The sequence below is a fragment of the Takifugu flavidus genome, chromosome 8 (assembly GCF_003711565.1).
Source record: "Takifugu flavidus isolate HTHZ2018 chromosome 8, ASM371156v2, whole genome shotgun sequence".
Taxonomy (NCBI): Eukaryota; Metazoa; Chordata; class Actinopteri; order Tetraodontiformes; family Tetraodontidae; genus Takifugu; species Takifugu flavidus.
Genome location: NC_079527.1, coordinates 2,945,932 through 2,970,170, shown reverse-complemented (window position 1 = coordinate 2,970,170; position 24,239 = coordinate 2,945,932). Strand labels below are relative to the sequence as shown.

General features: G+C 43.0%; 1 protein-coding gene across 3 annotated transcripts in view; it reads left to right on the top strand.

Moving 5' to 3' along the window:
- tafa5l (TAFA chemokine like family member 5, like) overlaps positions 1-11,707 on the top strand; it is a 46,175-nt gene extending 34,468 nt beyond the window's left edge. For all 3 annotated transcript variants that reach the window (XM_057041047.1, XM_057041045.1, XM_057041044.1), the window contains 2 exons: positions 5,884-5,930; positions 9,579-11,707. In XM_057041047.1, coding sequence (XP_056897027.1) covers positions 5,884-5,907 — 24 coding nt within the window. In that variant the 3' untranslated portion in view covers positions 5,908-5,930; positions 9,579-11,707. The remainder of the gene's footprint in view (positions 1-5,883; positions 5,931-9,578) is intronic.
- The last annotated feature ends 12,532 nt before the right edge of the window (positions 11,708-24,239 follow it).

The window sequence follows — 24,239 nt, the reverse complement described above, 5'->3', positions numbered from 1 at the left end:
CACAACAAATTACATCAATTTTTTGCTCAACTTTACAACAAACTCCAGCTGTGTGGTTCAAAGGGGAAAAAAACTCTTTTACACTGTCAGGAAAGATGCGGAAAGATCTACAATCCTCTCCGGCTATGGCTTATATTCATTGTTAATACATGATTGACACGCACCAGCATCTCACACAGATGAAATAGACTGTAGTTTTAATGCTTAACTGGCTTACCTCCAACTTAAAGTAGTCCTGTCATATTGTATCTGACAGCCCGTCTCGGGAATGGGGGCTGTTGCCGAGGCGCCTTTTTGGGTGCGCATTTCTAAGATGACGTGCATGTTCATTTCTAAATGAAATGGCATTGGGGAAACATGTAGAGCATAAGCAGTGTGTATAAATAGAGCTCTTTATAGTTCAGCCTTATACACTTTGCTTCACCACGTCAAGCGGAAAGCAAAGTGCCCTGTTATTTGATATACCCATACACACACACACACACACACACACGCACACATACATATATAGACATATATAAGGGTGTAGATGGATGGATGGATGGATGGATGGATGGATGGATGGATGGATGGATGGATGGATAGATAGATAGATAGATAGATAGATAGATAGATAGATAGATAGATAGATAGATAGATAGATAGATAGAGATAGATAGATAGATAGATAGATAGAACCCATCATATTGTACCTTTGTAGGTTTTTCATTTATTAGGAACTATTTTTTCGGATATTGTTCACTTGCGTCCTTCTGCACTCTCAGTCGGGGTTCAGCAGTGGATGAGGCCCAATATCCCAGCTACCATCAGGTGGGGGACACCATGGCTGGTAGCTGACCAAACATATTTAGACAAGTTGAGAGTGGTTGCCCCCAGGAAGCTGGACCACCTGCAGAGACAAATGGAGAACAAGCATAGTCCACACAGACTCTACCCCTGGCCCCAGGCAGGTTTGAACCCAGAATCTTCTTGCTTTGGTTCGACCGGGGTGGACATTTTGGATTGAGGATACTGTAGTGTAGTCAATAACAATATCTCTGCCCAATAACACAATAAGGTCAAACCTGGACTAACAATCACTCTTGATCACCTTACCTGGACAATGAACACTGTTCTACCTGCAGCTTCTCATCTTACTTCTTTGGTTCTACTGCACAGAACTGACAAAAATTCTCTAACTGGGTCGGTCCTGCTGTGAGCATTTAGTTTCTCTCCTGGATTAATAAAGTTGTGTATCTATCTGTCTTTTGGATATCATAGTGGTACTATGTACTTTTTTCTTTGAAAAAAGGTCTGAAAAACAGGGCCTATTTGGTTCTACTCAAATATCTGAGAATGATTGACACCCTTTAATGTAATAAAAGTGATAGATAGATAGATAGATAGATAGATAGATAGATAGATAGATAGATAGATAGATAGATAGATAGATAGATAGATAGATAGATAGATAGAACCCATCATATTGTACCTTTGTAGGTTTTTCATTTATTAGGAACTATTTTTTCGGATATTGTTCACTTGCGTCCTTCTGCACTCTCAGTCGGGGTTCAGCAGTGGATGAGGTCCATTCTGCTGTCACTTTCAGCACATTTTACACCACTCCGCCATCTGAAGTTAAGTCTTTGCCGAGCTTTGAACTGCCATTTGTGCTTAAGCCTGAACAATGCTCGTCTCCAGAACTCCGTGCGGTGTGAAATCGTCAGAGGCCACAATGCAGTGCCGTTTTTCTAAATCAGACAGCGCATGTGGACAAAGGACACTTTCATGCTCGCCCAGCAGCACCCTTTGATCTATTGTTGAGCGCTGTATATAGTCCTTATTAGAACAAATGAAGCCTCGGTCTGTGGCTCCTGTGCCATTGTTTTAATCTGTCAAAGGACATCGATTGTGCCCTGGCATTGATCAGTTGATGAATTTTTTAAAATGGTTGCACCAGTTTCACGGAGAGGCTCGTTTCCATGTCTTACTAGTCTTCAACCCGACGCGTAAACACCACACGGAACACACAAGACAAAGACACACTGGTGTTTTTGTCTCGTGTGGCGGTAATGTCTGTATAATAATGGACTGTAAAGGCAATATACTAGTGTATGCTATATGTGCTTCTGTTTCCAAATTGCCAGGTAATAGAAGTGGTGGTGGGCCAGCGTGAGCCTCACATAATGACATGATTGAAACCTGTCAAGGTTCTGTGATCAACATTCTGCCGGCTAAAATTACAGGTCTTTTACCGCAGGCACTGTGCATCAAATATAGACATGATCACCAATAACTCCAACAGGACTGATGATGAAAGGGTTGTGGTGCATCAGGGTCTGTCTGAGATTCATTCTTTGTGGTCAGTGGCCCATGTTTTCTCTTTTTTCCCTTTTTTTGAGTGTGTCCTTCTTTATTGATTTTAAGGTGAGCAACCCAAGAAAGTCTACTGCCTGATACAGTGTAAGGTACTTGACAACTATGTTGTAGCACTAAATATAGGTAAAAGGACAAACTCTCTGGACATTACACACAGCTATGGTCGAAAATGTTTGTGTGGAACGCCGTTGTTTCACTCCAAGCTTACCTCTCCCAACCTGTCGTTATCCGTCGGAGCACCTTTGCAAAAGCAAAGATAAAACCTTTCCCTTTCTGGTGACAACGTTGTCACACACTGACACCAGGGATGTCTGGAGTTTGTATGTTATCCTTGTGACTGCTTGAGTTCTCTCCGAGTTCTTGGGGTATTGGCTGCAAAAAAAAGAGACTCCTTTAAGGGATAAAATGAGAGGATGGGTGGATGATTTTGATGGTGTAATCACTGCATGATTGTTTCAAGAATTCAGTTGCTATGGGCAACCAGGCATCTCTGTCCCCACAGTGTTATAGCCAAGTGTATAAACCACAGGTTTATAAACCACAGGTTTATACACATCCGTTATTTGCACCCAGGTATCTATAACCAAAATTGCTATTTGCATGATTACATGTAGAGTAGAACACAAGACTGTCGTTTTTTTTATTAGATTTTGTCATTGGGATGTAAATACCATATTTTTCACCTTTCAGATATTTTCTTAAGTCACCTGTAGTTATTCATTTGTTTGTTTTGTTTTTGAACCTGTCTTTCAATTCAGTAAATCTTACATTTGACCCTAATTCCAGTGGGATTTTGTTCATTTCGCCTGACTCACTATGACTACATGCCATCCACGCTACTGTTCAACATATTTTTGTTTTGTATGCCAGGAATCCTTTGCCTTCCATTAATTTTCCTCAGTGTGCAAATCAATACGCAGGCTCCTGAAACCTTCATGATTTGTGTTATCCATCACATTAAACAGCCTCCATTTTTGCAGCCACATTATCGTTTTGCACTGCTGACTCTTCAAATGAATCTGTGCTCAACCTGCGTTATTATGCAGACTTGTTCAGGGAAATGATTATACAACTCAGTCTCGCTCATTGATTCTCATACTGTATAGAAATCTATACAAACCTACCGTCAATGTGTAGAAATAATTGTTAGCAAGATGTGATTTAGGTTTGAATATTAAGACTTGTAATATTCTAGTTTAAAAACAACAGGTAAAGCGTTGGCTGGTGGTAATTAGCCTGAAATTTCTTTCAGCCTCTCAGAAAAACTTGCACACTGCTAGCAAAGAGCGTCCTTGTACCTTGCACTAGAGTCACAATGGCAGTTGGCAACCACACAGAAAGGAATGCAACAGTCAACAGTGACAATAGGGACAGAAAGAGTGATCTGCTCAATATACATATGCACGCTGACTATTTATATCGCCGTAGCACCAAAAATAAAACCTGAAAGTGCAAGAAGCTTTTTGATTAATGGGTGGTGCCTCTGCTGGAACTCTGGTGCTCTGGTTGTGTTGTGTATGGTGTGGCTCGTACGCTGGCCATGAAGCAGCTGCTCGTCGGTGGGATACAGCTGTGCTTGTTAGCCTAATGACAGCAGCACTGGCTGGTAATCACCGGGACCTCTGTGAGTCTCCAGTTGGTGAAAGCCACTAAATCCTGCGCAGGTGTCCACTTGTTAGAGGCGATTTTTTAGTTTCTGCAGTGGTGGCACAGCGCCGGTCTCCATAATAGCTGGGCCTGCTGCCGGTGTGGTGCCATTCCCTGCTTTGTTTCCCTCTGAACACTGTGCAAACAAGATGTCTACTGTAGCCGCATCACCACCCTTCTTAAAGTGTTGTTTGCAAACCATTAGCGCTGCCACGGTGGCACATGCTGCGCCCTGAGAAAAATTTGTGACCCCTGTACATTGCGGTTATGATAAAGAAGTCATTTCAATACCTTAATAACTTTGACCACATTATGCCGTCCTCTGTGCACCCCACTCTTTTAACAGCGATGATGAAATGAGGACAGCCTGAACTTAAAGACCAGGTCCAAATGATTCAATTTCAGCATGGGCAATCAGCAAAGCCCTTATTAGTGTGCGTCCTGCTTTCTCTCTCTGTTTCTCACCCTTTATCTGAGAATCTCCCTCGACACATGCTAGCAGGAGACAAATTTGTCTTTGATGTCCTTGGATTCCTGTCTTGTAAACACCACAGGCGGCGAGCACTGTTTACCGGTGTGCGTGGAGGGCAAGCAGCTGGCCCTGTCTATCGTACGGCACATCCCGTGGGGCCAAACTCACCTTATTACCCTTTTAATTAGTAAGAGCAGTTAATAGTGTCGGCCCCTTCTGCCATCTCAGCAGTCTGCTCCAGCTGCAAGAATCCCTCCAATCGATAGCAAAGACTTTGCACGGAGCCACGGTGAGTGTGGGGGTGTGGGTGTGAGTTTGGTGGGGTGAGAAAGAAGCAGTTAAGGTACCTTCTTATTGGCTTTTGGAAAAAATTCAGACAATGTGCTATTTTCCTAAGTAAAAAAAAAAAAACTTGAGTAAGGTGCATCAACCCTATTCTTTCTCTCTTTTTCTGGATTTGAAGGGATAACAAGGTCTCTCGGTCCCTCATACGCATTCCCGTCACCCAGTTTCTCCGCCACATTTTCTCCCCCTCCCAAATGAATGTAATCAAAAAGCTAAGGGTTTGCGCGGCAGATTCTATTGTGCCCTTATAAGCTTTTATCCCTTCCAACGGCTCGTCCGCCGCGCTCATTTCTTTTCTTGTTTTGATTTAAAGATGCAGTGGAAGTACTTAGCATTTAGATGACATGCTGCAGCAAGAGGTGTGATGGATCAGCGCCTTTTCAGAGGACTGAATTTCTTTGACAGTGCCTGGGCAGGTCTGCTGGTTCGACAGGCAGAGCAACAGAGCACGGGACGACAGGACGGGTGGGCATCGGAATACCAAGTCTGCCTCAAAGCCTCAGATAGCCTGGCACTGCATGAGGGTGGGGGGGGGCAGAGGCTGCAAGGAATGCCAATGGGAACCATCTTGCCCTGGCTCCTCCAATTGGCTAAACAGACCATTAGTTTCCTGATTATGATTAGCCGAGTCATTATCTACAGAAAAGTGGCTCATTCGCCAGTATTCAAAAGGCGAGAGGGGTGTTTTCCTCCTCCGGCCAGACAAGAAACACATTTTCACGTGTTTCACTAGAATCCAGGAGGCCAGAACTGTGTCAACACTTTGTAACGTCACCCCACCCCAGATGCTTTGCTAGCCGTGTGATGGCGAGATGAGGACTCTTTGCGCAAGAGAAAGGCGACATCCTCAGAGATCATCAAAGCTGTGAGGCAATAATCTAACCTTTACCTTCCATCGTCTTCAATTAGATGCCTATAATTGGAAAACGTGCCATCTGCTCTTTTAAGCGGACATATGCTGCGCTGGGTCCGCCGACGATACACAGAGGGAATATAAGATACATGGGTGAATGCTGCCTCGAGTTCCCCAACTCCGCTGACCTTCTGCTTTTCTATTGCAGCCTTTGCCGAAGGAGCCGTCGTAGGCTGAAGATGGGGCGCAGCAAAGGTACGTTTGCAATGCGCTTTTTTAAGACTTGCTCACACACCAATGATTCACGTTTCTCTTACCAATCCACAATCAGCCCCCTTAAGAAGCCACGGTGCCTCAATTGCAACAAGACAGAATGAGGGGTGTCCTTACAATTTCCACCCCCCCACTTCACCTATGATTTAACCTCAAATTTGACCAACTATCACAGTTTTCTTTTTAAACTCCCTCTAAGTCACTCATGCAACTCTAGTCTATTTCTTTGTGTCAATCGTCCAGTCCATATTTAATCCTATTTTAGCAGAGTCTTGGGGTTTATCAGCTACCTTATAAGGATGCCAAATAAACTCATGACAAGGAACGAGACAAGGACTTTATTATTTTCTGAGCTTTAGTTATTGTTTTTCCAAGTTTTATGCTCCAAGGTGCATAATTTGATTCAACATTAAGCATATTTTTACAGAAGAGCAGCAACATCTGGGTGTTTTTGGGTTTCTTTTTGTGCCCCAGCAATCAACAAAATATATATTTGATCAGGTTTTGTTCTCAACACCGGTTGTTTCCATTCTCTGTCCCAGCGAAGGAGCTCCTGTGGCCTTACTACTGCTGCTGCTGATTTTCCTCTTCCCCATTCTTTATGCTCCACTCATCTAAGCTTTACTCGCACCTACAGGCAGCTCGACAACTGAAGCAAAGAGGAGAGTGTGGGAAACTTTTCTTCTGAGTTTAGCCACTTATTTCCTGGATCAGACTCACCACGATTCAAAAACAATTGGAATTGTGCTAAACATTGGCGCTAACATATTCTTAGAAACTTGCTTAACCTTTCTTGGTGGTTTCCAATGTCGACTAGACGCCATCCCAAGTTAATTTCACTTCCACAAACACTTTCCCCTCCAAAACACAAAGGAAGCCTATTAAAGATTAAAGCAACTCCCCTCCTCAAGAACACTGAGGGAGCATCTTTGACGCTTTTATATTTTGCAAAAGTATTTGGCACCCGCACTCTTTTTGTCTGCTAGCCAATTCCAAGATTGATTTTCCCTCTTCCACCGAGAAAACAAAATGAATCAAGCGCAATTACCAAGGACAGGGGGGAGAGGACGCATGGGGAGGGATTGTCATAAATATTTATTTGCTGGCCGGGGGAATTTGTGCAATTCTTTGTGGATTTCAAAAGTCATATGAAGTGTCTGAATGATTTATATAGGCAGAACCGGCTGCCACATTTGTCAACTGTCAACCCAGGATCATTTATGTATTAACATTTATGATTTACCCATATAAGACATTCATGGCATATTCAAGTTGTATTATCATTGAAATAGGCTTCTTGATCAAAATTAATACATTAGCTGAACGTCTCTGGATCTGAAATGTATTTAAAAGGTACATCGTAGTAACCCACTTCTGAAGTTTGTTCAAAAGGGAGGTCTGTGTAGCTTCTCAATCATCCAGGTCATAGTTATCCAAAAGGGAAAGAACGCTGACTCTAAGTGCAGCCTCAGTTAGATCTGAAATTGCAAATAAGGGCATAATTCATTCATTTGTCAGGTATATGATCTAATACGCTCTTTAAATAGTTACTGTTGTTCAGACACTGATCTAAACAACCTGGCTAAATGTGCTTTATAGTGTCCATATTTCTCCTGATCACAAATAGGGATTGACAAGCACCTAATTTGGGGATCTCATTTAATCCTTAATTAGCTCATATGCTCAACGCCGTGACGTCGTACGTGTTTTATCAGAAGTGGCACTGATGGAAATTGAACACACAGATGGGAGCCGCTTTGACTTTTATGACATTATTATTTTGGTTGGCATTATTTATGACAGTTCTGTCTTATCTGGTTACGGGTACATTTAATCCATGACCCCAATCTTCTTGCTGAATTATTGAGGAAAGACAAAGCAGGACACACTTTTCCAACCATTAAAACGGGTACCTGTCCAGGATGTCCCATGGTTCTCCAAGCTTCTTAAAGAGAAATCTTTCAGAAGTCAAAATGGATCCGTCCGAAGCTACGTCAGCATGGCAGACTTGTCCTTGAGATCAAGTTAAAATCTCATTAGCCCAAATTATACATACAGCACTGCGTGAATTCTTCTGACATAGACGTGCATTCCTTTGATTTTAAAAGTCCTGCAAACTAATAGTGCGCATCCACAGTGCCTGGCTCTCCTTCTGGTTCCTAATGAGTGGCATAAATCAGCACCCGACTGATTGGCCAGTCTCAGATCCTGGAACGAGAGAGTCAACGTGACCACAGGCTATAGTGAAAACCATCAAATGTCAAGTTTTTGTGATGTCACTGTTCTTTTTCTCTCAGATATTGAGAGAATCACACTGTTCTGTTCTGTGGGGGGACTCCAATGTAAATATCTGTTGGAGATCTAATCCAAGATTGCGTTCAATCTGTAATTCTAACCCTCTTTATCTGTATCTGCTATTATCTCGACTACCAGCATACACTTGATATGGAGACTGCAAAATTCTTGCTAGCTTGTTTGTCTGAGGAAAACTCCAATTGACTGTCAGGTTTGGGGGAATCTGTTGCTGCCTTCCATGCTGCTCATTCAGAACAGAATGTGAGTGGTTAGCTTTGTTTGGGGATTACAGGGATTTTAGAACCAACCGTGAGCAACCCACTATCAGTGGGACTTAAAAAGGCACTCAGACATATTAATTACATTACACCCACCAGAATCAAGGGTGGAAGATCTTTATTTAATCTGTTTTTTTTAAATTATCGCCGAGTTTTTATTGTTTATTACGGTAAGTAAGTGAGGAATGGAAAAATGCATGCCAACAAGTGAGGACATTTTATCACAGACTCAAGGTGAATTAAACAAGGTCGGGATGTCAGTCTAACAATTAGCATAGTTCGATGCTGTTTGGAGTTGGTAAAACATTCAAGGTGTATCTTTGTGGATTAAAAGAATCCTGGGTCAGACTTTGGTCTATTTTTTCCGTTCTTTGTTTGTGGCTTCAAAAAGTGCTTTTGTGTTTTACTTTCCATTAAAAAGTTAACCTCAGAAAAGCCCTTAAAGCTGGATTGAATCTATTTGAAATTTGCCCTTTGTATATTTCTTATATGCTTAACCAGGTTTTGCTTGAGAGCACCTCCCAGCCGAGGGATTAGTAATAAAAAGAAAAGTTAAAAGTAAATTTAATGTAAACTTTAAAGAAAATATACTGATTGACTGACGGGAAATAATACAGCATGGACTCAGTTGGGATATCATTAAAGGAGCCAGTGTGAGGCTCATCATAAAAACCAATGCTTAGGAAGAGTTCATACTGTTATTGGAGATTAAAATGAATGTTGACACTCAGTGAGCCGACACAGTTTTTTAATCTCCAAATGCACCAGAAGTTATTTTGTTTTAAAGCCAGGCCTGGGTGGAACTACGGTAAACCCCCCCCAGTTGCCTTTCCTGTACAGATATGGTGCACAAAGAAGAGAGGACTGTGTGCTGCAATAGAAAGTGACTCATGTCAGAACCATTACGTCCTGGCAGAATATTAGATAGGTAACCTTGCTATGACCTTGAGGTGAAAATGTCTGTGTGTGTGTGTGTGTGTGTGTGTGTGTGTGTGTGTGTGTGTGTGTGTGTTTGAACCAGTCCTTTAATCTTTTTCTGTCTTTCGTCCCTTTGCAGGTTTGTTGGCACCGCGCTACAAAACAACCTGAGGATTTTCACCACACCACAACAGTGCGTCCATTCCACACTGAGGTTCTTTTTCTTCACCAGGATTGACTTTCAGTCAAAAAAAAAAAAAATAGAAGTGAATCAACTCCCCCATCCCCTCTGTGAAAGTCACTGTGAACTTTGGGGACGTGTCGTTTAAGCAGCATGCCAAATTCATGGACTCATCATAGAAGAAACTCCCTGCGCAGGCCAGATATCAAACGGCCAGTGGAATATTCATTCAAGTCCTTTTTCATTTCATACAGTCTCCAACAAACGAGGGATTGTCTGACAGATCCTTGAGGAACCCCCCCCCCACACACACACACACCTTTGTGGCATTTATGTAGACATTTGGCCGGGTGTTTCAGAAGTCGCTCCCATAATCTTCTTTACTGTCTCCGCTCTAAAGCCTGTCCAGGGCTATTCTCCAGTCAAGTCTCTTTAATGACAGCTCGCTGCTAAAGATTCATCATTGCGAGCAAGGCCACATTGGATGTTTTTTTTTTTTTTGTCGGTCTTTCTCATTAAATTGGGTGAAACTTTACAAGGCTGTAAAGCCCCTGAATTCTCTAGGACACAGAGCAGACTGTGGGGGAGAGAGGGAAATGAGAACGTGGCAGACAGGACGACCGAGAAGAGGTGAAGGCCGTGAAGGGGGACGCTGTTAATTTATGTTCTTTTACGTGGTGCCAGCCTAGACTAGAAGAGTAGTTTTTGTCTATCAGTGAGCCTCACATGTGTTGTAAAGATCACCAGGAGCATTTAGCTGATGAGGACCGCCTGGCTTATAATGATGGTTGTTCATTTGTGAGTGTAAAGGACGGAAAGAGTGTGTGTGTGTACGCGCCTACATATTCAGAGTAACACTGTGAAATAAGTCATCATTCAATATTATTGGGACCCAATCAGATCAGACCAGCTGTGGTTTGGAACACTGACGTGGCCCAGTCGTGACCGTTACCTCCCGTCAGGATACGCAGCCAGATCCTGACCGCTTGTAACGGGCAAAAAAAAGATTTGTTTCCTCTGAACTGTAGCCTCAATGTCAGCAGGTTGGTCCGTCTTTATTTACTGTCTGTAGATTTCACAAAAGTGAGATTTATCAAACTGGTTACACACACTATATTTTGAGAGAATTGTTTTGGCCAGCAGAAGTGTTATTTGCCGATGAATAACTGCTATATTTGAACTGATTTGTTGTGTACGCGCGTTTGTGCGTGCATGTGTATATATACATATATAAATATATTCAATTAATGTATTTTATGTTCTCTGTGCTTCATTCCAGCAGAAAATAAAGAGCAGGGGGCACATGGATGTTACACAGGTGGAAGAAGCAGACACAATAACATGAACATCTGTAAATATTTAAAGATATGATGTTGAAAACAATTTAAATCCTGGAAGAGAACAGAATATTATGGGGTGATTCAAATATATAGAATTATATTGTACAGCTGTTCCTGTTAATGTGTCTATATGCTGTTTTTTTTTCTCAATTGTTTCTACTAAAAAAAATCCTCTACATCTCCAAGTTAATGTAATGTATGCATTTAAAAAATATAGAGTTTTTTCTCTTTGTGGCCTCAGTGTGTGTGTATGTGCACGTGTTTTCCAGGGCAGTAGTGTTCTGAAATGTGAAAATGTTTATACTCTGTGCCAATTCCCACCTGATCCCGAACTTGGATTTCTGGCTGTATTTATTTGTCCTTTGGTTTGCGCTTGTGAACAAATTGCAAATTTGCTTTGAGTCTCCGTCCCAGCGGGAGCTGCTGTTGCAGTAAATAACAATGATTATGAATATAATTAACGCGACCATGCGCATTATCTTCTGTGCGTTCACGAAATATCAGGGAAGAAGTAAGCTGTCCCGCACATTCTGAGGGATTGTTCTTTGCTGGGATCAGACTCCACGCGGGAGCTGTAGAGGTTTCACTTTGCAGTTTTTTAGGGTTCAAATGGTGATCAAATGCCCTGAGTGTTGAGCCGGGATGGCAGCAAATGGAATGCAACCTAAGATCGCACAAACTTGATAAGACACTTGCTCTTGATTTTCCATTTGTGCCTGTAGTTCACAATAAAACCTTAAAGCCTGGGATAGCATTCCAGCTCTATCAGTGACTATACTGTACACACCCACGATAGATCCCCAGCCCACAATAACACCACAAAAAACATGCGCTGGGTAACATTTATGCCCACATAAAAATTCATTATTTTATCCTTTAGCTTAGCATAATGCTACTGTCATGATTTGCAAGGGACCTTTTGGTTGCAATATGACACTTGAATAGACAACAGCAACAGCATCATATGTAAAGCTTGGAGGTGCTCCCCAGACACCTGCGTGTTTGGTTTGGGGGCTGCTGTCTGCAACAAAGACGTCGCTGCCTGTCTTAGATAAGCAGGTTAGAGCCTGGATGCAGATAAAAACTGTAAGTTAGAGCAAGAATTCCATCATAGACAGCTGACTATAAGGCTCCCAGTTTCCATTATTCTAACAGACATATCAGACCCGTTTACGTGAAGCCGTGAGTGCCGTCACATCATGCCATAACCACTTGACACCAGTGAATATGAAATGCAAATATGACGCTAAATGAAATGCCATTCACCACCGGTGAGTGATTTCCTGTGAAGGCTGGAAGCAGGCAGAGCGGATGTTCTGTCACTATCCAGGAATCGCCCCCTAGGTCGTACTGGTCCTACCAGGAAGGAAGGGGGACTTCAGATGAAAGTTTAAAATGTCGTTTTTGCCAAAGCATCATGGTCTAATTCATCATTCTCCAGGGGTCAGGCAAACGCTCCTTTAGTTGTGAATTTTAATGTTGTTTTTTATGGTCCTAATAAACCCTATTTCGCTGGGAGCGTTTATGCAAAAGAGTGCAGCATCTTTCACTTGGCTCGTTTAGGGAGTCAAGTGGAGGGAGCCAAATTTATCTATCTATCTATCTATCTATCTATCTATCTATCTATCTATCTATCTATCTATCTATCTATCTATCTATCTATCTATCTATCTATCTATCACTTTTATTACATTAAAGGGTGTCAATCATTCTCAGATATTTGAGTAGAACCACCACATAACATCAGTTTTTCAGACCTTTTTTCAAAGAAAAAAGTACATAGTACCACTATGATATCCAAAAGACAGATAGATACACAACTTTATTAATCCAGGAGAGAAACTAAATGCTCACAGCAGGACCGACCCAGTTAGAGAATTTTTGTCAGTTCTGTGCAGTAGAACCAAAGAAGTAAGATGAGAAGCTGCAGGTAGAACAGTGTTCATTGTCCAGGTAAGGTGATCAAGAGTGATTGTTAGTCCAGTTTTGACCTTATTGTGTTATTGGGCAGAGATATTGTTTAGACTACACTACAGTATCCTCAATCCAAAATGTCCACCCCGGTCGAACCAAAGCAAGATGATTCTGGGTTCAAACCTGCCTGGGGCCAGGGGTAGAGTCTGTGTGGACTATGCTTGTTCTCCATTTGTCTCTGCAGGTGGTCCAGCTTCCTGGGGGCAACCACTCTCAACTTGTCTAAATATGTTTGGTCAGCTATCAGCCATGGTGTCCCCCACCTGATGGTAGCTGGGATATTGGGCAGCATGCTCGCAACTCCGTTAAACCGATAAAGCAGTAAAAGGTAGATGTTCTGATATGACCAAGGAGATGGTTTCTCCCCTGACTGAGGTCATCATGTTTCCAGTGTTCCAGTTTTATAGAGCAAGTTTCACACATCTGGAGCGCACATGACATTATGGTATACAAGAAATGAGATGTAAATGTAGCTGTTGTCTAGGAAGAGAGATTATGAAGTCTCCAAATTCAGCTTTTAGGACACCATGAGCTGCTTGTAAGTGAGGTACGAGGTCATCCTTGTTGGGAGGCAGTCTAATCTAATTATAATGAAATTCATGATTATACCATTGAGGTTTCATGGAAAATGAAAAAGGAATTGTTGAGGCATCCATGGTGGTATAAAAGCTACCTTTATATCCAGATACCTCTCCTTTTAACGCCATATTTTAAAGATCGTCCTTTGAGTACTCATAATAATCTACATTAGAAAAATTCCTACTAAATGTTTGACTCTGCACTTCTTTTTTTATCAGACAAACATGATGGAAAGACTAAATTGGCGTTACTTATCGACTCAGGCCATTAAAATTCAACTGGAGGAGAAAGAAACTTGTTGCCAGGTGACTTGTACTTTGGATCCATACCAAAGACCTGTGAAGTCATTAAAACACATTAGAATAAACACGTTGAAACTGCTTTCCCGCCAAGCTGCACCGTTCTGCTCAGGAATGCACAGCACACCTCCGAACTAGCAAACTCTGATCCTGTTTGCATTACCACCTCGGGGTGTCTGTGGTGATGCTGTAATTCTATCTGCAACACATGCACAGTGACTTCATGCATGGATTGGCACACAGCCAATCAACCAGCACCACATTCTGATAGAAGTGTAAATCTATTTTTCCCTCATTCTAAACTGATCTCATAGTCAGGGCATGAGGTGCATGTAGTGTGTGGTTATTTTTTTATTATATTATCTTATATTGATATTGTTTCATTTTCTTGAGCACTTTATCCTTTTTGGGGTCACGGCGGGGTGCTGGAGCCTATTCCAGTTGTGTAGTTCAGTACCTTGCTCAAGGGTACCTCGGCATTACTCCAAAGGGGTTCTGGCACGTTCCCCTACCAGAACACCTTCCATGTTTTAAACCAAAAACCCTCTACTTCTCAGCCCATTCCCCAACAAATGGAGCTACCTCTGTATATTATATTATATTATATTATATTATATTATATTATATTATATTATATTATATTATATTATATTATATTATATTATATTATATTATATTAGTTAACAAAAGCTATTGGGGTTATTGGGGGAAAACAAGAAAAAAAAACTAGCCAATGGGTAGATGAAAGACAAAGGAACACATACATATTCATTATTTATTCCTTCCATGAGTCAGTCAACAAATCTTTGAAGACAACTACAAATATTGCTTTGGGAAAACGTTTTAATCAAAATTTGAGAACCAATACCTCTTACGGTGTTGTGTTTGTGGTGCAGTAAAATGCCGTTTGACTGAGAGTTGTGAATAGAAAGACTGTGTGCATATGTGATTGTGTCATGTGTTTTTATCATAACTATGCTTATATTGAACTCCAGCCAACTACAATGACTCATTTCAGTAGCTGTCAGGTTGTCCTTAACAGGCAGCTCAGTGGCTGCCAGCTTCAGCCTGTTAAGTGATGTGGGCTTTTTTTTTTTCGTGCATTTTAGAAAATGAGGATTAAACAAGTGCTGCTACAAAAGTAAAGAGAGAGATACTGCTTATATACTTGCTGGAAGTTTGCATTAAAGGCCAAAGACTGAACTCCTCAATGGCCCTCCTGTAGCATCACACAATCCAGTCCATTTCTTGATTTACTCAACACAACTCTGATGTTTAAATTAAGTTTTAGTGCTTCAAGCTAAGCTGTAACCCTAACTGCACAGGCTAGCCCACATCTGCATTGCAAGTGATGTTGTAGGGGCGCCTGTGCAGGCTTCATTGCCTCCGAATACCCTTACAAAAAGTCCAGGGTTGCATTTGGCCATTGACCTCTTTACGCAGCAGGAAATTCTCCGTGATGAGGGTATGGATCCACGCACACACCTGCTGACTTGTTTATCGGATTTTAAAGGGTTGAGTGGCACCATTTAACACGGGGGTCAATTCATCACATGATTGCTTCCTGCCACATCTGTCTCACTGATCCCCATCCCTGCATGCACACAATTAACTGGCCTGCTGCTGAGGAATCACTGTTGTTTACTTGAACATTTGGAGGCTCCGGACGTAACAGAGGGCCTCCGATGCTCGCACAAAAATAACATCCAGATGCTGGCAAGTGATTCTATTATGTAAAAAAAGACGACTGTAAAGCAACAAGAGGGAGGTGTAACGGGCTGAAAAGTCCTCAAGGCTTCATTAGCGACAAGCAGTAGCACAGTCTGTCCTCCTCCCAATTCAGTCGGGTACTGTGAAGTGAAACACAATAGGTGTATAATGAAGTACTAATTAGCACTGGAGACACACTGGAGCTCACCTGCAGTTTCCAATGGCCCAAGCAGACAAGTACAATGCTGGCAACACTTGAAGTGTTCCACAGATTCCATGAAAGAACTCAAATAACAATCAACACATTATTATAATCTATTTAGTTCTGATATTGTTTGTGTTAATCTTGTCATGACCTGACTCAAAGGATCAACGTTTATCTATGTTTAAAATGAACTTAATGATGTTTGGTCGTGTAAATTGAAGAAAAACAAAAAATTAACCTAAGCCCAAGTCCAGTTCTTTAGACAGTATGGACTAGACTGTCACACTGGACAGGTGAAAGCATTGCTCCATGCCCCCAAACACTTTAAAACAGGAACCAGGAAAGCCTCCAGGTGGCTGAGGGGCTGTCCCATCTTTAATTTGACTGACAATGTAATCATAATTCTGCCGGGTGGGGTTTAACCCCTACGCATTTTCTGGTTTTAGGATACAGCACCTGCACTGTTTTTGCCACAGATTTGCACACCTAGACTACACTACCATTCAGACTGTTTCTGGTTCTCCTCCCATTATCACTGTCTTTAGTGTTTAGCTCAGATGTTAGCTCATGCTGTGGTGCCTGTGGAGACATCTGTGGAGAGGATCAGGATTCAATTCAGTTTATCTTTAGGGCCTCTTCCAACCACAAATGTCTCTTGGTGGCTTTAAAGGAACCCAAAGCCTTTGACCTCCTAAAAGCAACGGTGGCAAGGAAAAACTACCCTTTCACTGGAAGAAACCTTCAGTAGAACCCTCCAACTGGCCGGCTGGCTGGCTGGGAAAAGGAGGAAGAGAAGGTGTGACTGAGCAGCGAGAGGACAGGAAGAGAAGAAGAATCTGCAATGCCCTTGTAAATTACCATATGTATTCTTTTTTAAAACAACATGAACCAACCTGTATATTCATTTTTCTCTCACAGAGTTGTAACTTCTGCCTTGTAGAGTCTCTTCCTAAACCCGTTAACATAACAACCCAAGTTCTTAGGGGTTTCAAATGATTTCCACTGATCCTGTACTACAGATAACAGACCATGGACTAACACATTATGTAATAGTGATGTGCTGATGAAAGCATTTAAATGCACCCTGGCTTTAGTCGTGACAGTCGGAAGCCCTGCTTTGCTGATCGTGAAGCTCCTGACAGATGTAAAGTTTGTAATGTTAGAGCATTCTCCATCATTCTGGGTTGTTTGGGGGCTTCCAGATGCAGAAACCAATCCCTTGACTCTCTGTAGGTGTCAGATACAAAGAAGCTGCCTTGACATGGCCGAAAGAAACTGCTGTAGCTCTAATGGTTCCTGGAACATAACGAGCATTTCTGATTACAGCTATATTAAATTTTTCTTGCCTTTTTCAGTGAAGTGACATTCCATCAGCCCATTTTGTTTTCTAAAATTTGTTCTTCCAGCATTCGGGAAAAAGCACTCACGCTTTGACGCATGGCTCAGCTAACACAGCAACATCAATGATATATGTTGCTATGCGCTCTTGGAAAAAGTGTTCATTCTGTTCCACGCATGGCTCCTCAAAGGCATTAACCCCTGAGGAGACACGCCATCAATTCAAATGTGCTGCCAACTCACATACGAACTCCCCGTGCGTTTGTTTACCCGTCTTTCTCCAGCTTCTGCAACATTACCGATAAGCTTAAAGAACTACCCTGTAAGCCTCCAAGACTGCTGATTTCACCAAATCATAATCTTTGCCGGCTCCTGATGACAAAGCAGAGGAAGTTTCCTGCTTTTACTTTTGAAGACGCACTGTAACATTAAAGTTCCATCTCCATCGGGCCAGGGCTCTTGAATCAGCGACCCGTTCAAACAGGCAAAAGACAGTTTCCACGTCGTCATTTTCATTCTGATACCGGCGCCGGTCGCAAATGACTTGCGACATCAAAATGTGATTGTCTGCTTTCCTCATTTAGACTTGCTGCAGGCCTTATACCTTATTTTACCACACTTTTCTACTCCTACATCCAGCTTCAAATGTTCAGTTTAAATTTGAATTTTCAGTCATAAAAGCAGGAACTGTTCAAAAGTTAAGACAGGTGAGGGGAGATGTACACTCTCCTTTGCGGTCCAACACAGCAGCTTCTTGCAAGTCCGGCTTTATGATACTTTTCCAGCTTCCCAGTGCAAATTTAGGCTGAAATGGCAGCCACAATTCATACATCTAATATATATATATATATATATATATATATATATCAGAAAAAATTAACCTAAAAACCACTCAGAGATGTAAGAAGGCTAATTTCCAATGACAAATTGTGCACACTGTCATGCAAGTTCATGACTTCACGTATATTGTGGAGCTCACATTATAGACCTGCTGGGATAATAAGGTGTCTCCTCCCTGCACGACAGACAAGGCCTATTTTCCAGGCAGATATCCTTATTCTTTTAAAGCCTCCAACCACAGAAACCACAGATCCATGTATGTGAAATATCTAAATATGCAAGAATAAAATAGTGGCATTTTAGGCACACCGTCATTGCCAGCCTTGATTAGCTCAAATTCTGCCATGAACTTTGCTGGACTCCCTGACTTGGAGAAGAGGTCCTCTGGGTTTTTGCGGTGACAGATTGAGGGTGTCAGGAGGGGCTCCCCAGGGTGTATGTGAGTCAGTGTGCACTCCGATGCATGTGTACAGTTTCCATTTAAGTGTGCTTACACATATTTGCCTTTGTGCATGAGTGCATGATGTCTGCACCCATGATGGGTATGTATTTTTGTTGCTCGCATAGCTAGTAAATGTGAATGCATGTACTACCCTGTGTGTGTGTGTATGTGTGTGTGTGTGGGGGGGGGGGGGTCTGTGGTTAGAGGCTGAGTGTACCAAGGCCAAGCTCTCGCCTATGAATCACATGTCTCCTGTCAGTCTGACAGAATTAAGCTGAGCATAATCAATATCCTGAGGGCCTCCAATTCCTGCAACTGAACAAGAGAGAGAAAATCAGACGCCCCATGGGGTAATTTGAAAAGGGTGAGAGGCCTTGAAGCGTGTAATGAAGAATTGTATGGTCAACTCATGAACCTGCACTTACCAAAGTATCTGATAAATCGTGTTCCAGATAGATGGGTGGGTGGGTGGGTCGGTAGGTAGGTAGGTAGGTAGGTAGGTAGGTCGGTCGGTCGGTCGATTGATCGATAGATAGAATAAAGCTATACACCTGTTATGAGGACTGACGGTGGGGTTGGTCTGATGGCTTATTGATTCAAAATTGTTTTTGTATTGTATTGTCGCAACTAGTAATCTAAATACACCATGTAATCAGATTACTCTTGGAATTAAAAACTGAAAAAGCAGGACTCACATACATTTTGGCAAGGAAACGTCGCCTACAGAGTGTCACACCTTTTAAGTTAAGAAAACCTTCAAGAGTGAAAAAGATGAGTTCTACGAATGAGTCAAAACTTGAAGCATTGACAGGAATCCTGTTAAATGTTTTGACCATAATTAAAATTAAAATGACAAACTGAGTAGCAAGGGTCTTTGTGTTATTATTCATTTGAATGGTACGTTGGAGTGTTTAGTGTTTAACATGAAAAATGGGGGGGGGGGGCTAAAAGGCGAAGAATATTACAGTCTGCACAGTTGACAACATTCCATTGATTTACTGACATTTGCTATTGTTATTTTAAAAGCTTATTAACTAAAATGATAGTGTCATTAAATGTGATTAAATTAGAATAATTAACAGATGGATGTAATTAATTCATAGTCTTTGATCCTTTGACAGCTTTAATTAATGTCTCAATAGAAAACATCAGTCATGTTGCTGGGATACAATAAAAATGAAGCATTTTTTCTTTTTTTTAGAGTTTTGTGGAGTCACATTAGCTTTGTGAAACTAAATGATCTACATTTGCTGATGTGTTGACCTTTAACACACAAACACACACACTCTTGAACACCACACAACAGCATTGCAGGGATGAAACACTGACAATGGAAACCTATGCAGCATACTATAGATGTCATAAATCTCAAGATCCCCTCATTATCCGATGGATTAATAATTCTTTGAAAGGATGCATTGATGACTGTACATATTTAATCATGTTGAACAGCACTTGTATTTGTATTGGCTCGTAATGCTAAATTATTTGAGATTAGAGGATTTCAGCGTTATTGTCTGGGCTGAAAAACAAAGAAAACACAATGATGTTTTTGTTGCATTATTCCCGTGCCGTCTTCTGCTCATCTTTCCGAGCAGTAGCACATGAGTCATATTAAAACAGCCCTCAAATCACTGACCCCGCATCCTCCCCAGCCTGGTGAGACATGAGACGAGCTGCAGTCGGACACAAGGGGAAGATGGTGATCTCATCTACAGTAACGTCTTCCCAGAGGTTCCGCGCCCTATCTGCCGCAATCCGCTCCCATTTGAAGGGGGCGAGATAGTCATATTCTCCAGTCAGCGCCTGCTCCAATCACTTGTCGCACATTATTTGATTGGATTTGTTCTTCATTCATCTTCTGGGCAACCTGGTGATCCACCAGAAGGAAGAACTTATTGCTGTCCATCATGTCTGGTTCGAATGAGCATGAGTATTTATGGTTGTCAAGATCTGAGAATATGCCTGAGGGCTGTCCTCACAGAAAGAGGAGCGTGAGCACTTGAACGTGGAGCTGGAGAACCTTCAGATTGGAGGCTGGTCTTTGGCCAATATCGAGAAAGATTTTCCAAAAGGGCTCGATCAAACTGCTCGATCAGAGCAGAAATTTGTTGGAGCGCGTTTTGCCCGCTTGCTCAACGTCTCGGGCAATGGCGTGGACACAAAGCACTCCAAGGCCACTCCACACTCCTCCTAATCCACTCCTCCAATGTTGGAGGAGTGGATTGGAAGGGTTTTTTTCAAATAGTTTTCTCTCTGCAGTGATGATTTAATGCGGTTCTTCAGATATCTGAAGATGAGCCTGGATGAGAGGCACACTTTCAAAAGACTTCAGAAAAGTAAACAAGTGAGTATTGTTTTTTTTTAAAGGACAGCATAAAATGGTGGTAAAACCTCAGACGTGCCATTCAAGACACAATATTACCGTTCCGTTCCGTTTTCTCCCGCTTATCCGGATCCGGGTCGCGGGGGCAGCAGCTTCAGGAGGGATGCCCAGACAGCCCTCTCCCCGGCCACTTCCATCAGCTCCTCCAGGGGGACCCCCAGCCGCTCCCAAGCCAGGCGAGAGATATAGTCTCTCGACCTAGTCCTGGGCCAGCCACGGGGCCGCCTCCCGGTGGGACATGTCCGGAACACCTCTAAAGGGAGGAGTCCAGAAGGCATCCTAGCCAGATGCCCGAGCCACCCCAGCTGACTCCTCTCGATGTAGAGAAGCAGCTCTGAGCTCCTCCCGGATGTCCGAGCTAGTCACCCTATCTCTAAGGCTGAGCCCGGCCACCCTGCGGAGGAAACTCATTTCAGCTGCTTGTATCGTTCTTTCGGTCATCACCCAACATTGATGGCCATAGGTGAGGACTGGGACATAGATCGACCGGTAAATCGAGAGCCTTGCCTTCCGGCTCAGCTCTCTCTTCACCACGGCGGATCGGTTAAGCGCCCACATCACTGCTGATGCCGCTCCGATCCGCCTGTCGATCTCACGTTTCATCCTACCCTCACTCGTGAACAAGATCCCGAGATACTTAAACTCCTCCACCTGGGGCAGGACCTCCTCCCCAACCCGGAGAAGGCACTCTACCTTTTTCCGAGCGAGGACCATGTACTCTGACTTGGAGGTGCTGATCTGCATCCCTGCCACTTCACAGTCGGTCGCGAACCGTCCCAGCATTTGTTGGAGGTCCCTGTTCGATGGCGCCAGAAGAACCACGTCATCCGCAAAAAGCAGCGACGAGATCTTCCGCCATCTGTCCAGCATCCGTCCTAGATCCTCCAAAAAGGGCAGGTACTCTGAACTATTGTTTGGTGCATACGCACAAACAACCGTCAGAACCCGTTCCCCGACCCGAAGGCGCAGGGAAGCAACCCTTTCGCTCGACTGCGAGAACCCCAACGTCAAACTAGAGAGTCTGGGGGCAAGCAAAAAGCCCCCCTCTCCGTCTCTCCCCCTGAGCAACTCCAGCGTAGAAGAGTGTCCAACCACCCTCAAGGACTTGGGTTCCTGAGCCGACGCTATGTGTGGAGGTGAGGCCGACCATATCTAGTCGGTAGCGCTCAACCTCCCCCACAAGCTCCAGCTCTTTCCCCGCCAGAGGTGACGTTCCATGTTCCAAAAGCCAATTTCCATAACCGAGGATCGGACCGCCAAGGCCCCCGCCTTGGTCCGCCGCCCAATCCACACTGCACCGGACCATTCATGCTCCTCCTGCGGGTGGTGGGTCCACTGGAGACGGGAGTGTCCACATAGCTGGTTCCATGGACGTAGGCCCGGCCACCAGGTGCTCGCCATCAAGCCCCAGCCCCAGGCCTGGCTCCAGGGTGGGGTCCCGGTAACCCTCCGGGCTGGGTACGCGGCTTCCCTTTTCGATGTTCCATGATGGGTCTTCTTTGTCTGACCCTTCACCTAGGACAAATATGCCTTGGAAGACCCTACCAGGGGCAAACTGCCCCGGACAGCATAGCTCCCAGGCTCATTAGGGTACACAAACTCCTCCACCACGATAAGGTGATGGTTCACGGAGGAGTGATGGTTCACAATATTACCACTCAGAATATTTTCTAATCATGTTTAATGGTTGATCTTCAGAAGAAGTTGTTGCTTCAGACCTGAAGAGCCTCGCAAGATGATCCAGCTGCTGCAGTTGAAGAAAGGAGGAGTATGAGGAGATGTGAAGTGGAGGAAGCAGGAGCAGGGACAAAAGCCGCAATCACTGCAATGTAAACAAGGTAAAACATCCAAAAGGGTTTCTGTTTAAATTCTGTCATTGGATCAAGGATCACATTCTTTGTTCTCTTATTTCAGCATCTTCTTCAATCAAGGAGTTTGATTTTAAACCTTCGTCTGAAGAAAGAGCTCCTGAAAGGTGAATCTTTTCTCTTTTGAAGTCAATCATTCTTGGGTCTCACATCCTTAAAAATCAATTGCAGCTTTTGAAGAGTGGAGTTAATGTGAAACTTCTCCCCCACAGCTCCAGGAACAATACAGACAGGTGCTGACTGATCAATTGCAAGTCAAACCAACCCAGCAAAGATCGGCATCGGTTCGACGGTTCTGAACGCAACCCTGACCGCGCCTGCGGTGCTACGGAGACCAATACTGATTTCACACGTCCCGTTGCAGCATGCACGGGCACAATGTAAGGAAATGCAGCAAACAAGAACTCCCACTATAGCTAGCTAACAGTCAGCGATTGTTCAACCACTAACGATGTCTCAGTGAGAGTCAGACTCCCTCAGTGTTAACTTTTGTTCTGCAGCCAAGTGATCTAAAGATTTTTCTGGCGATCATCCTGCTGGCCTCATCAGCCGAAGAGCTTCAGCTCTCATAAGAGCTGCTGTGTGTAACAACCCTTGAGACCTACACCACTAAAGGGCAGACACAGATTTTTCTTTGAACGATTTTTTATGTTTTTTTACAGATCAGTATTTGCATGAGAAGTTCTATTCATGTAAAAAAAAAACAACTAGGTTTTTAAAGGCTTACAACCTGCTGCCAGTTTGTGAGAAGGATTCGACAGTGATCACATCAAATGAAACAATTAGCTCTTTTGCAAAGTATTATTCTTCATTGTGAGCTCATAAAAAAATCTTATGAATGCATGATGCATCTGTAGCTGAATACTTCCATTTTCTCCAATATTTTGAAGCTACTGTTACTAACTCAAGGACTTGATTTAACACCACTGATGAGTTTACAGATTAAAGCTATCATAACTAGTTGTGGATTTTAACATTATTGATTATTTTCTAAATAGATTACAGTACATGCACATTACTGCATGACACATATTAACAGATTTTTGATGGGAACTCATTCTGTCAAAATTATGGATTTAACATATTTTAAAACAATATTTGCAACTGTATGACCTCAGTTTTTCAAGAAACATATTCTCCGGTGTGTTTGGACACCAAGTATTCCAAACTCAATACTTTGATCACCACGTTTGCTGTAATCCTCATTTTGCATCTTTGTATCTCTACTTTACACTCCAATTATTTTCCTTGCTGCATTGCCAGTCCGATCGGTACTCCAGGCATGTGCATCTGTCAGGTAGGTAGGCGAGATGCACACCTGCAACAGGATTCCAACCATGCTAAAATAAAGAAGCAACTAATAAGGCGTCCATCGTGAGAAGGGGAGAAGGAGAAGCATTTTAAAGATGCAGGCTCGGTTGCCTGAGGAATGGCGGGGCGTGGAAGCTCTCAGCTGAAAGCGATGATTTGGCCCATGCAGTACTCTGCTCCTCACACAGAGCGGATGGAGGGAGGGTCACGAGGAGGGAACGAGGGCAGGGCACAAAGACGCCATTCAGGCGAGGACAGGATCTCGGGAAAGTGTTGGTAGTCATTCTATACTGTAACTGTAAAACTGCATCGAGAAAAAAGAGTTCC